This window comes from Mus caroli, unplaced genomic scaffold (assembly GCF_978045245.1).
Source record: "Mus caroli unplaced genomic scaffold, Mus_caroli_1 scaffold_6, whole genome shotgun sequence".
NCBI lineage: Eukaryota > Metazoa > Chordata > Mammalia > Rodentia > Muridae > Mus > Mus caroli.
Genome location: NW_028227261.1, coordinates 111228965 through 111241423, shown reverse-complemented (window position 1 = coordinate 111241423; position 12459 = coordinate 111228965). Strand labels below are relative to the sequence as shown.

The following is a 12459-nucleotide window of genomic DNA, read 5'->3' as shown; positions in this document are numbered from 1 at the left end:
ATTCCTCTCTTTTCAGCGAACTGCCATTCTCAGTTGAACCGTTCGTGTTGTGGACTGCGGGCAGGCCGCAACAGTTGGTGCCAGAACTGGGACCTGAAGAATGGCAGAGGGATGCTAAGAGAAACGACTGCTGTGTGGAGCTCCACAAGAAAGGAAAGGATCTTCGTATCGGAGGAGCATTGGAGCAACGGACAGGTACACATGCTAGCGCTAGCCTAAAATTTCAGTTTTGTAAAGTGTTGCTGAGGATGCGGTAGGATACGAATCAAGTTTGAATCAGTGCTGACCCAACACTGTTTCTGCTTGGGGTCAGTAGTTCGTTAATCGGAACTAGATACGGAGACAGGTGGTGTGCCGCAGTTTTTTTAGAAAGCTGCTTAGGTGGAAGAAGGAAGGGTTCAAAGTCAGAAATTTTTTAGATAAGATAGATAGCTGTTGTCCATGGTTCAAAGAAGAAGAAACGATAGATTGTGGAACCTGGGAGAAAGTTGGTGAGGCCCTGAAGCGAGTTAGAGTTTGAGATTAAGCTTCAGAGGCTGAGTCTCTTTAGATATTTCTAGTTTAGATAATGATTAATGTGGTTCCTATCCTAAATAGTAAAATTTAAGATAAGATATAAAGCAATGCCTCTTTATTAAAGCGTTAAAGCTTGCTTTAATAGGTATTCATAGGTATTAATTGATATCCAAACTTCGTAATATGATAGTAATGCTTCTAATATTGATTTTAACAGTGATAAATTGTTTTAAACATAGGTTTTGCTTTCCCAAAGTTGTAGGTATTATCCTAACCTTACACAAAAACTTAAAAATTATGGTTAAAACTGCCATTGTTCCATTGACTGCAGCTTGCAGTTTGATTGCAAATTTAAGATTGATGCTCAAATTAAAAAGTATTTTACCTTTGAGTCAATACAGGGCTCTGGGCAACCCCAGAGCGGCTTGTGGCCTTTTCTTTTGTTTTGCAAACAATGCCTAAAAAAGTTTTTCCCTGTGTTCAAGAAAATTTCTTTTTAACAGTGTTACAGATCTATTCAGATGTTTAAAATAATGCTTAAATTCAAAGATTTTTGCTTCTAGTAAAATGGTAATCACTAGAAAATTTTGCCTCTACGTATGGCTAATATAGCTTTACATTATGTAAGAAAAATGTTTATTGTTTCTGCTTCTTTACAAGAAGCCAAAAGTTTTAATCTTTCAGTATATATTGTTTCCTAAGTGGAAAGTATTTTATTAACTAATGCTTCTCAAGGGAAGTTTACCTTAAATCCTTGCTTGTCATTTTTCTAGTTTGGACTAGCTTCTAGCCTTTTAACTTTATGGCAATAGTACATCAGAGACTGTATATTCAGACTTAGTAAAATTAGTCATTTAATAGAGTCATAATGATTTTTCACTCTTCTTCAGTGTGACCAGCCATTCTAACTCAATCTTAGACTGTTCTAATATTCAGTTCAATTATTAGAGATTCCTATATTCTAAATTACCTAGCAAAGTTAATTCAGAGCATTTCCCCCAAAGTCACCAAAGGCTCATCTTGCCTTCACCTTATTTGTCCTAAACTTTTTGCAAACTGACATTAAAGGTCAGTCTGCAGCACCGCTGGCACCCAGTTACTTCTAATTTGAAACTAGCTTTAGCTTTACAATTTGCATCTAAATAAAGTACCTTGACTTCTCCAAACAGAAAATTTACATTGCTACACTCTCATTGTTTAGAATTCTTCCTTTTCTCAAGCAGGTCAATCTACATTCTCCAGTTCTCCGCCCCTAAGAGCAAACAGGTGGTACTGCTAATCTCCCTTCCAAGGACATCCCAGCATGTGGCTTTTTAGTCTAAGATAAGATTTAGATTTACCAGGAGAGCTAGGGAAGTAGAAATTTCATATATATTTACAGAGATTAGTTCTTATTTTGATAGAGATGGGCTTAGTCCCTTAGCTGGCCTCTGGCTTTCCACCCTTGCTGTTACTGCAAGGTGTCCTTAGTTCCTCAGGCTAGGGAATAACAGGTATGAAGAGGAAAGACTTTCAGCTCCTATTTTAACTAAAATTAATGGTGTTAATACTGACATAATTCTTGTCTAGGCCTTGCTAAATCTGAGGTTGACAAGTCTCATATAGAGACCGCGCATTAACTCAGAACTGCGCTACTGATTCATAATCATATGAGTACAGTATGGGTACCGCTTGGCGCAGGAGATTACTGCGGAGGGAAGGTCCAGATTGACCGTTTCTGAGTTCCCTGTGCGACACACCTGATTTGAAAGAGGTTGGTATCTGACTCCAGCTAAAAACCAAAAATACTTAAGGCTCTGCCTACCCTCCCCAAAAGATACCAAGAGCCACAGATGTGAGTTGTTATAATGCTCACGGGAGGAATCAGGTCAATGTCCACCCAAGTCAAGGTTAAAGGCCCACTCATCTATGGATGAAAAAAATCATTTGATCACCTCTGTTAAGCATTGCCTATTTAAACTTAATTAATAGGGGGGAGAGAGGTTGGAGACCTTGCTGTCGTAAGGGCAGGCCCTTCACTGCCTCCCACCCAAATAAAAAAGCCAACTGGCCTTGTACTAAAGAGCTGGTCTTAACCCCTTCGCACTGTTTCCCCTGCCTATCATCCAAAATTGCGGAGGATTATCAGCTCAGTGTTATTCTAAAATTGTTTAGTTAAACTCAGCCAGGGTTCCAACGCCCTACTTAAAATGCAAACAGGTAGCTACCTATTCAGCACTAATTAGCATTATAAAGTCAGAGCCTACAGCCCAGCGCTGCTATTCCGTCAGTGCTTTAAAGACAGTCTTAGCCAGATACAGTTTACCATTAGAAAAGTTAGGGAATCCACGGAAACAGGTTTTTTCTTTAGCCCTAAAAAACTCAGGCAGAACTATTGAACATAGATAATTTTTCTGCCTCAGGCCACCCCCTTTTTTATTTTTGTTTTGTTAACTAATGGGAGGAAATGTGGCCTCCCTTCCCCCAGCCTGGAACTTGCTTGCTCAAGGGTGGAGCTACCGGCTCATTCATCCTGTCACGCCTACCTACTGCTGGAACCTGCCTTTGCTGCCTGGAGGCACACACGTGTTCGTCCTGCTACTGGACCCTGAGTTACTTGGCGGGAAGTTGGGTTCCCTCCCCCTTCCTTTATAACTGGGTGTCTGAAAATAGTAAAATTGAGCCTTGATCAGAACTTGTTGTCTTGGCTCCATTGTTTCTTCCGCCCTGTCTAGATTCCTCTCTTTTCAGCGAACTGCCATTCTCAGTTGAACCGTTCGTGTTGTGGACTGCGGGCAGGCCGCAACAAAAGATGTTCTGAAAATTAATATGTCTCCACTTCAGTTGCTAAGCCAATAAAGATATTTGTTTTCTTTACTGAGTCTCAAAAGAATGTTTATTTGTTTAAAATCATCATTTTCTAGCTCTGGCTAAATACACACTTTCTATTTTAGGTTATTATACTATATTTTATATTCCTTATCTAGTATCTAGATATGCATATACATCTGCAGGCTTCATATGCTATGTATCTGAGCTTCATCCAGACGTTACACAAAACTCTGAATAGAAGATTTGGCTCTGCAAGGAAATCAGTAAGTGCTGTACTTTGTATGGTGTGCATGGCACTTAAAGCTCAAATACAGAATCACCAATAAAATTCTTGGCATTTCTGTTGCTTGTGTTTGGCACCATTCAGAAACAGAACACATTCGTTAGAAGATCCTGCTTTATCTGGTTAAAACCTGATCTTTGTTTTTTCTCTTTTAAAATTTTTTTTGGAGATTATTTAGTACATGTGTGTGTTTTGTTGGCGTGGATGGTTGCATACCACGTGCACGCTGATGTCCCTGAAGGCCAGAAAAGGGCACCGGATTCTCTGAAACCGAAGTTATAGATGGCTGTGAGGCAACATGTGGGTTGTGGGAACTGCATCCAAGTCTTCTGGAAGGGCAAGCTGGTACTTTCAACCACTAAACCCTGAAACCGTCTCCCCAGCCCTGAAACCTGGCCTTTATCTGCTTGCTCTAATCATTTTTGCCACAGTGTGTATGCATGAGATGAAGCTGTGTATCAGGCGAATATACTATGACCATTCCTACTCTTTTCTACACGTATGTTTAAAGATAATCTACATAGACCCACCAGAGGAAAAAATCCCTAAAGGATCTCTGGACCAGGATTCTAAACTCTACATTAAAGGTAAAAACTAAGTTTATATAAGACCTATGAATCTTCGATACTTCTGTTACTAGAGTCCTTTTATGTAGAGTGGATTTATGTCCACAAGCCTCCTAAAATGGTGGTTAGGGAAATACCGAGCCAGTGGCTCCAGACTGAAATTGTATTAGAATCTTTTTCAGGCTTATGTTTGTGTGCTCTGGGTTGGGTTATGCTCATCTCTGAGTGTGCTACTGCAGTGATGAGCAGCAGAGGGCATGCAAATAGGCTCAAGTCTGCGTGCATCCCTGATGGTAGAGACAACAGGATTGGCTGGTGAGTTGGATGTGAACTCTCAGGTGAAAAAGTCAAGGATGGCACTACTGTCTATGGCCAAACTACTGGAGAGACGGGGCAGCCATTGGACTTTAAGAAACACTGACCTGAGTTGTTACAGGTGAGCATTGGGGTGGGGGACTCAGGAGTTCATCTCTGCAGAGTCGAAGGTGAATAATGGGATTGACTAGGCAATCTGGATATATAAGAAGGACTATAACCAGAGTTCAGAAGGTCTGTCATGGCAAAGCCCGTGTCTTGTGTTTAGCATAGTCTCTGACATAAGAGACAAGCACCCGGCCCACAGTTAACATATTTGTTGAGTACAAGGTCTTTCTCAAAGCCATGCTTCCGGAGACCTCACCCTCATCCGAGTACTTCGTCCTGTGTCAGGGCTCCGTACTCTATGGCTTTGATGGTCCTAAAGCGAAGCGATGGCTGGACTGTGTCACTAATGACATCATGATGCACTGGCAGCCATCATCCCAAACAAGAAACAAAGGAATCTCTGAAATTAAAAAAAATCCACGGAGCCGTTAGATGCCAGCCAGGAGGAATCCATTCCCTGGACGTTGTCGTACTTTTCGGCCTCAGCCGGCGCACGTGACAGTTGGGAAATAGTCACCGTCAGAGCTGAGTACGTTTGGCCTCATGTTGGTATAGATGAGAAGGTAGGATCATGGGTGGAGGCAGTGTTTTGAGGAAGGAGGAGGAGGATAGTCTCTGTGAACCTTTGTTGTTGAGACAGGACCTTACTGTGCAGCCCTGGCTGGCCTTGAACTCATTAGGTAGGCCAGGTGGGCCTCAAACTCACCCATCAGCCTGTGTTGCCTTGCAAGTGCTGGAATTAAAGGCCCACACTACTACACTGGGCACCTAGTTTCTTCTAGATTGATTGGTGCTAACCATTTGGAATGTTCATGCATAAATAGGGCTCAGTAATCCTGGTGGTGATGGGATGTAGGTAAAGGTCCCAAACCGTGAAGAATCTTTTTTGATGGTTCTCTGCCATCACTAACTAATTTCTTTTGTTTCATTTTCATTCCAGTCCTTGACTTTCATAATTAAATTGAGAGCATCACAATTTTCCCCTTATCACTTTACCTTTGGCCCCAAAATATGAGACAGGCAGAGTTTGGTGAAGGAACTCAAGCCTGACCTTTACCTTTAATGTATATTACACAAGAGACTTCCTTTCTGGTCAAGTGTTTTAATTCACATTCTAGGTTGGGCTAAGGAAAACTGACTTGTCTGAAGTAAGTTCAAGTCTCCTTCCCGGGATGAGGGCATTTTTATTTCCTTCATACCTTCTCTTAATAATATACAGCAGAGACAAAGACGACAGACAACTCATTCGGAGATAGAAAATACATTTTGGGTACTGCAGTCCCTACCTGTTCATCAAAGAACATGACAATGGTATGCTCTTAAAGGGATACAGAGGTTGGGGAGCCTAGAAACTGTCACCATGCAGGGCGGTCTCCATTATCAGAAGAGCATTTCTGAAGTAAACCCTGGGAGCTAGGGTAGGTTTCTGTGGTGAGTGGCATAAGCCAACCTAGGACAGTGCCGAGGGCAATGGCGGGAGTTGCCTAATATTGAGACAGAGCCAAGCTGCCGGGAACGAGGCCGGAGCTTACTGTCTAGAATATGGGGAGCAGTTATTAAGGAGGCCATCACTGACTTCTCAGAGGACGAAAGCTGGGCCTTGGGCCCTCTGGAGTCCTCTGGCTTAGTTTTCTTGGTGGGGCTCTTAGCTTGAGACAGACCCCTTTCAACATTTTCTTTACTGGTTTTGGCCACCTTTCCAGGTGTAGAGACCGTGGATGGCTCCATGTGTGCTTTGCTCTTCATCTTGGGGTTAATAGCAGGAAAAAAGAATTTAATCAGGCCTCGTGTAGGGAGAGGCTGGTGTCTCGTGCCCTGGTGGGAAGTGACCTTGACCAGGTTGGCCCTGAGAAGCTTTCTCTGAGTTGGTGAGCGTGGGAAAGGAAGGCCCTGGGAAGCCCGGGAAAGCACAGGCTGGGGGGCTTCAGCAGTCCTCGCAGGTTCTGGGACAATGGATTCCTCACTTTGACTGTCTTCCGTGTCCTGCTCAGAGTCTGTCTCCATGAAGACTTCTGGAGGTGGATCTGGGAACTGGAGCTCAGGGGACTCCCGGGGGCTGTGTGGACAGGCACCCTCAAGATGAAAGGTATGGCCCTGTTGTGAGGAGCCCTGGAGTGGTCTGTGCAGGAGCCTCTTCTCCTGCTCTCCATCCTGGCGTGTCTTTTGACTGACCAGGGAAAACCCAAGACCTGCGTCCCCTTCTCCAAGGTCCCCCATGACTTTGGGTTTCTCTAGGTTGAACTTTTTCCTTCCAGCTTCCATGTCAACACAGACTTGGGTCTTATCCCTTTGGGATTGCGAGGCCTTGGAGCTCTGCTGGGCAGAACTGTGGGGCACTGCTTTGGAAGGAGGAGGCCTTTGCTCCTGGCACACATCCTGTACTGCAGAAACTGGCTGTTTTTTAGGGTGGACCCCTTTTGCATTTGGGGCTGGTGAAGATGGGCATGCAATGGTCTGTTCCTGTAGCAGTGTGCTCTCTGACATGTGTAGACTCCTGAGAAATCCCTGGATGGATTCACTCTCTAGGTCAGCTGTACTTAGCTCCTTGTATTCCCTCTTTTCCTTTTCAGAAATCCCAAACTGCATTGCTAGGATCTTTTTTTTCAGGTGGAAATTCAGTTTGGCCAAGATATATGTGTTTATTGGGTAGGGTCTGCATGGGGGAGGCTGACTCTCTGCAGGCACCTTCTCTGTCCTTCCGTCCGCCTCTGCTCCAGGCTGGAACTCTTCTGCAGTGTCCGCAGACACCTCACTGTCATCCTGAGCGCAGGGCTCAAGTGGGGTAATTTGAGTCAGAGCTCTTGATGGGCTTTTGACAGCTTTGGGCATCTTCTCTCTGAGTCTAGGTTGGCTAGTGACTGCTGGGGATGCAGGCCTAGAGAGAGCTACACAGTAAAGGGCAGGCAGGCCTGACAGGAAGGCCAGATACTTTTGATGTAAAGTTGTCTCCAGTTTCTTAATGGTTTCCTTAGGCAGGGATTGGGGCTTCTTACAGTGTTCAAGGAGAGTACCAGATAAGGTCTGTGTCTCCTGCCTGAGGGTTTTTGGTTTCCAGGGAACAACTTTGTGAAGTAAGTCAGGGTCACTTTTACTTTCTGCCTGTAACTTCCTGCATTGGCCTTGTGGAATCCAAGGGAAGGGAGCCATTGTTGCTAAGCTTCCAGGAATTTTGCATTCCCAAGAGCTCCAGACTTGGGCCGGGACCTTGCCTTCCCGGATCTGTTCACATTTGGAATCAACATAGCTTTTCAACATTTCCCTTGTCTTGGCAAACAAGTGTGGCATGGGGATTGTCCCTTTGCCCCCTGTGAGTGAGAACACGTCACCAGGCCCATCGGCCTCTGGTTTCCCCGGATGTGAGATGCTCACATTGGGTAGCCTACTGCTGCTGCAGGGCAGGGACTGAGGGTCTGTCGAGGAGAGCAGCATATTCATGGAGCGCTGGATCCTCTGGGGCAGCCCCCAGCGGAGGTGAATCAGCTGCTTCTGCAGGTGGAATTCCAGCAGCCTGCGCTTGTGCTCTGGGAAGATGTCCCTGGTGGGATGTAAGAAGGGCTTCCTTGCCAAGGAAGTTTTTACTGTCTTAGCCTCACCGGGTGCTTCACATGGCATTCGGCGCTGGTTTTGGAGGAGGAGACCTGGCAGGCCCCACTGAAGCTTGCTGAGTTGTTTCTCTAGGAGGTGGCGTTCCAGTGCTTCACACTCAGCCAGCGTCAGGAATGGGACAGTGATCTGTGCTCCTTCATGCTCATAGGGAGTCTTGCCATTCAGAGAAGTCGGGGAAGAGGGCAAGACTGACTTACATGGTGTTTTGGGTAAGAAAAGGTCCGAGAGTACCCCTGAGGGCTGAACATCTGTGGAGGGCTTGGACATATCCTTTTTCTTGCAGGTACCTTGAGAGCTCAAGGAAGTCACATCCAAGGACTCACTGTGAAGAGATGGAAGGCCACAGAATAACTGGCTATAATATTCACTCTGAAGATTGTCCCCTGAGTCATTAGCTTTTGCCTTGGGGAGTAGATAGAAATTCCTTAGGTGTTCACCTTCATGAGAGGGCAAGCAAGTATGAATTTGGTGCCAGGGCCTTCCTTGTTGCAGGTTTATAACAGGCCATTTGGAAACCCAGAAGGTCTGGACAGGCTGGCCTGCCGAATACAAGCTGTTGATCTTGTGGGAAACGATCCCAGTTCTGTCCTCAGTGACCTTAGAATTGCTGCTCAGAGTGCAGGAAGATGGTTTTTCTCGAGATCGACGCAATAATGTTGGGTCTGGCATGAGCTGCCTCAGGGACTCCTCCACACGTCTCGGAAGACCCCACTTCTGGAAATGTATCCATTTTTTTACATGTAGTTCAAGAAGCCCACGGACTTTAGGACTAAGTAATGGCAGATGGGAAGACAGCATTGAGTCCATATGTAAGGACATAGTCTGTGTCAAGTTTGGATCCAGGGATAGTAAAGACACAGAGGACTTCACGTGATGAAGGTCTTGGCTTTCCTGGTCAAGCTTTGCTTTGCTTTGCACTATTGTTTCCTCAATCATTAAAACCATAGGTTCCTTGGGCCTTGAAGAAGTCACAGACTTTGAGACCATGGGCATGTTGGCGAGATGAAAATTTTGGTCTAGCTGGAGACGATCAGTCCAGCATTCTTGGACCCCGAATGTGTTGGTCAACTGTGTTAAGTGTCCCGTTAGTTGTGTTAGTGTTTGGTTTCCAGGCTCCATATTCTGTTCAAAAGACATGGGCGACATCTCCAGGTGCGCAGAGTGAGCAGAGCCCTGTGGCAGTCCCAACAAAGCAGGGGAGAGCTGGCTTTTCTCACTCTGCACTAACTGCTGAATCTCTTCAGTCGCAGCCTCACAGATTTGGCAGCTGGGATCTAAACACAGGAGCTGCCGCACATTTCCCTGCTTGGGGACCCAGCTTTGGCTTGGAAGAGAAAAATAAGACAACCATTAATGAACAAACTTGGTCTGCCTCTTTGGAAGACTGTGTCTGGAGATTTCTGGGCCCTTTTCTCCAGTCCCAAAGTTCTAACCCTACACTGTAGGAAATGAGGTCCTCACTCAAAGCATGGGGTGCTGCTGTATCCAGAAACTCTTGGGAATCATCCGTGCTCTCCAAAAATGAAGTAGAGGGTAAGATGATGGGGAGATGGCATCCCAACAACTGCTCCCCCACCCTGAGGACAGACAGGAGGTAATAGCAGCAGGGTCAAAGCCAGGGCTCTCCCTTTGGAAAGGAACAGCAGGAAGACCGAATGACATGGTGACCTCTTTATGCTGAATTCCCTCTCTTGACAGGTTGATGTCTGGGTGCAACCCTAGCAATGTCCTTTACAGAGCATGCGCTAGTCCATTCTGAAATTCAGACCTGCTGAGACTCTAACATACAGATTGGGTGTGGGGTGGCTCTTCCCTGCTGAGATGTGACCCATCTCTGCCCTGGCAGCCCTCTCAGCTGGCGAACCTGCCTGCCCGTTCTTGTCCTTCCCTCAGTTATCCCTTTCCTCACCCCTGGCCTGAATCAGGCCAAGAAATCATCAGAGTTTAGACCACAGGAGGTCAAGAGGTCACCTTTTCATGATAGAGAGCAGCTCCCATGGCTTCTCGGCTTCTTCTCGGGAAAGTCTCCGGGCTGAGGAATCAGGACAAAGATTTATGTGGCAAATGAGCATATTAGGGGGATCCTACAGGAATCACAGACTCGGTGCTCTATGGCATGTCTGTGTAGAGCATAACCATTTACAATTTGCTCTCCTTGCTCAGTTTCATTTGGGCATCACAGGCAAGTGAGAATTAACAGTGTTATACCTACTTTGTGGATGACTGAGTAAGTTACACTTTGCAACCCATTATCAGCCCCTCCTTCCAGTACCCCATCACACAAGTCCTCCCTCCATCCCACCTTCCCCTTCTTTTTTTGAGAAGAGGAAGTCTCCTTTTTGGGTATCACCACCCCCCACTAACTCTCACTCCATAAAACTAGTTCTTCATCCAATTTTCTCTCTCCTGTGACAAAATACCTAGCATTTTGTCAAGTAGTTTAAGGGAGAAGACGCTTGTTTGGCACATAGTTCCATCAATCGTGGGGCGAAAGGCATGGCGACCAGATGCCTGTGAGTGAAGCTGTGAGAGAGGCCATGTTATCATGGAGGTCCTAGGATGGCAGAGATGGATGCCAGAGATACGGAAAGTTGGACAAGGAATGCTGTCTGTACTGAGCATAGCCAGTTATAGTCAGTTAGCGAGAGCCCAGAGAGAGCTTTGCAAGCGGAGGACCCTATAGGAGTGGACCTTGAAGGATTACAGTCCACCTTCTGTTCTGCCTGCAGCTCTGCTTCCAGATGTGCCCTGATGTGAACAAGCCACGTTGCAAGCGCTTGCTGTTATGAGACAAGCCCCTCAGTCGCTATGCCTTTCCCACTGTGATGGATGGATAAGCTCTGAAGCTGTAGGCCAAACTTCCATTGCTCTGCTAGGCACATCATCCCAGTGAGGAAGTAGTGACTGCTAAGTGTGCATCCCTTGCTGCACAGCAGTCTTCATCACATTCTTAACTGCTTAGTATCAGGGAAATTAGGTAGAGCTTTTCGGAACACTCCCAGTTCCCACCCACCGCAGTCTTCTGTGTAAATCCCAGGCTGTAGAACTCATAACTTCATGAGTTAGAACACCTGGCTCTCGGCAACAGGGGCTCTGAGGGACAGAGGAGGTGGGAACTCTCCCAGGGGCGGGAGTCAGGGGACATAGGAACTTTACCTCTTGACGCTGCATCTCTAGCCCTTTGCCTGACCTTTCGATGATGCTTAAAGAGAAAAATATTACAGTGTAAAGCCAGGGCTCATTTTCTTCTTCATGTCCAAAATGAGAGACAGATCATAGACATTTTCCTATGTTTCCTAAGCTCTCATGTCTCTGCCTTTCTTCCCACCTGAGCATTTCCCCCTCTCTGCCTATCTTCGATTCACTTGAGGCTCTCCACCGTCCTTCTTCATGTCTCTACTCTCAAACTTCTGTAGGAAGGATGGCACGGGGGAGGGAGGGGAGGCCCAACAGACTCAAAGACACTTCTGACGGCCCGAGGACATCAGCTCACAAAGTCCTGCAAGTGGAGCCCCTCGCCCCAGCAGGTTGGGAGGTCTTCTGAGATCCAGGGCAGTAGTTTTTCTATTACCTAATTCTCAACTCAAGACCAACAGGGAGACTGGTGTGGCCTTTCAATCGGAGTACATTGCAGGCAGCACTGAGGTGGTGGTGGTAAGGAATTATTTATAGGTCCTTTGTAACCACTTACTTTTCTAAGTCCTTTGGCACAAAATGGGGGCAATCTGGAATAGCATTTAAAGGTTACTTATCTAGGCTTAAAGCATTTCAATCAGTCAGTGTTTTCCTACCCGGTAGCAGCTCTCTTTAGGTTCCAAGCTCAATCCCTGGTAACTCCGTCTTACTTGCCAGGCAATTAGGGAAATGATGAAGATGGAGGTGCAGGTACATAAAAGATAACCTATGTCCCAGAAAGAACATGCAGGGATTAACATGGCCTAAACCTCATTAGCATGAGGAGACCAGTCATTTCTGTATTAGTCGTTCAAGGACCTATGTGCCTAATGACTCGCTGCACTGGGCATTGGCTGCCTCACAGAGGATGGAATTAGAGCACCAGACTGCATCACAAAGCCCTCTGTTCCACAGAGGTTGCTCCAGTGGTGTTTCATTGGTCATCTGCAAAAGTAAATCTTTCTATCTATCTCTATCTATCCATCAATCTATCATCTAGCTATCTATACACACACACATTCCCCGCCCCCAACTTTACTTCCTCTGTCTCCCATCCCATCCCAACCTCTTTGTTCAGCT

At 45.9% G+C, this 12459-nt stretch overlaps 2 protein-coding genes across 24 annotated transcripts in view; one reads left to right on the top strand and one right to left on the bottom strand.

Moving 5' to 3' along the window:
- LOC147004346 (uncharacterized) overlaps positions 1-3372 on the top strand; it is a 56825-nt gene extending 53453 nt beyond the window's left edge. For 17 of the 23 annotated variants that reach the window (XR_015047406.1, XR_015047416.1, XR_015047407.1 and 14 more), the window contains 2 exons: positions 1-195; positions 2086-3372. Coding sequence is in view for 2 of the 23 variants with exons in the window: in XM_085839353.1 (XP_085695479.1) it covers positions 1-195; positions 2086-2121 (231 nt within the window). In the remaining 21 variants the exon portion in view is untranslated. The other 6 variants (XR_015047421.1, XR_015047402.1, XR_015047418.1 and 3 more) reach the window with 4 other exon arrangements.
- Positions 3373-5882: 2510 nt separating this feature from the next.
- Positions 5883-12227, bottom strand: LOC147004345 (spermatogenesis-associated protein 31F1B-like). Its single transcript, XM_085839340.1, has 4 exons — positions 11997-12227; positions 11362-11407; positions 10177-10237; positions 5883-9529 (listed from the first exon to the last, which is right to left on the bottom strand). The coding sequence occupies exons 1-4, from the start codon at positions 12138-12140 to the stop codon at positions 6013-6015; spliced, it is 3768 nt and encodes a 1255-aa protein (XP_085695466.1). The 5' UTR covers positions 12141-12227; the 3' UTR covers positions 5883-6012.
- Positions 12228-12459: the final 232 nt, after the last annotated feature.

Coding starts and splice junctions, on each gene's coding strand:
- LOC147004345 (XM_085839340.1), bottom strand. CDS start 12,140: ATGTTAATCCCTGCATGTTCTTTCTGGGACATAGGTTATCTTTTATGT. Junction 11,408..11,996: donor CTAAAGAGAGCTGCTACCGG/GTAGGAAAACAC, acceptor TTTCTCTTTAAG/CATCATCGAAAGGTCAGGCA. Junction 10,238..11,361: donor TAGAGATGCAGCGTCAAGAG/GTAAAGTTCCTA, acceptor CTGATTCCTCAG/CCCGGAGACTTTCCCGAGAA.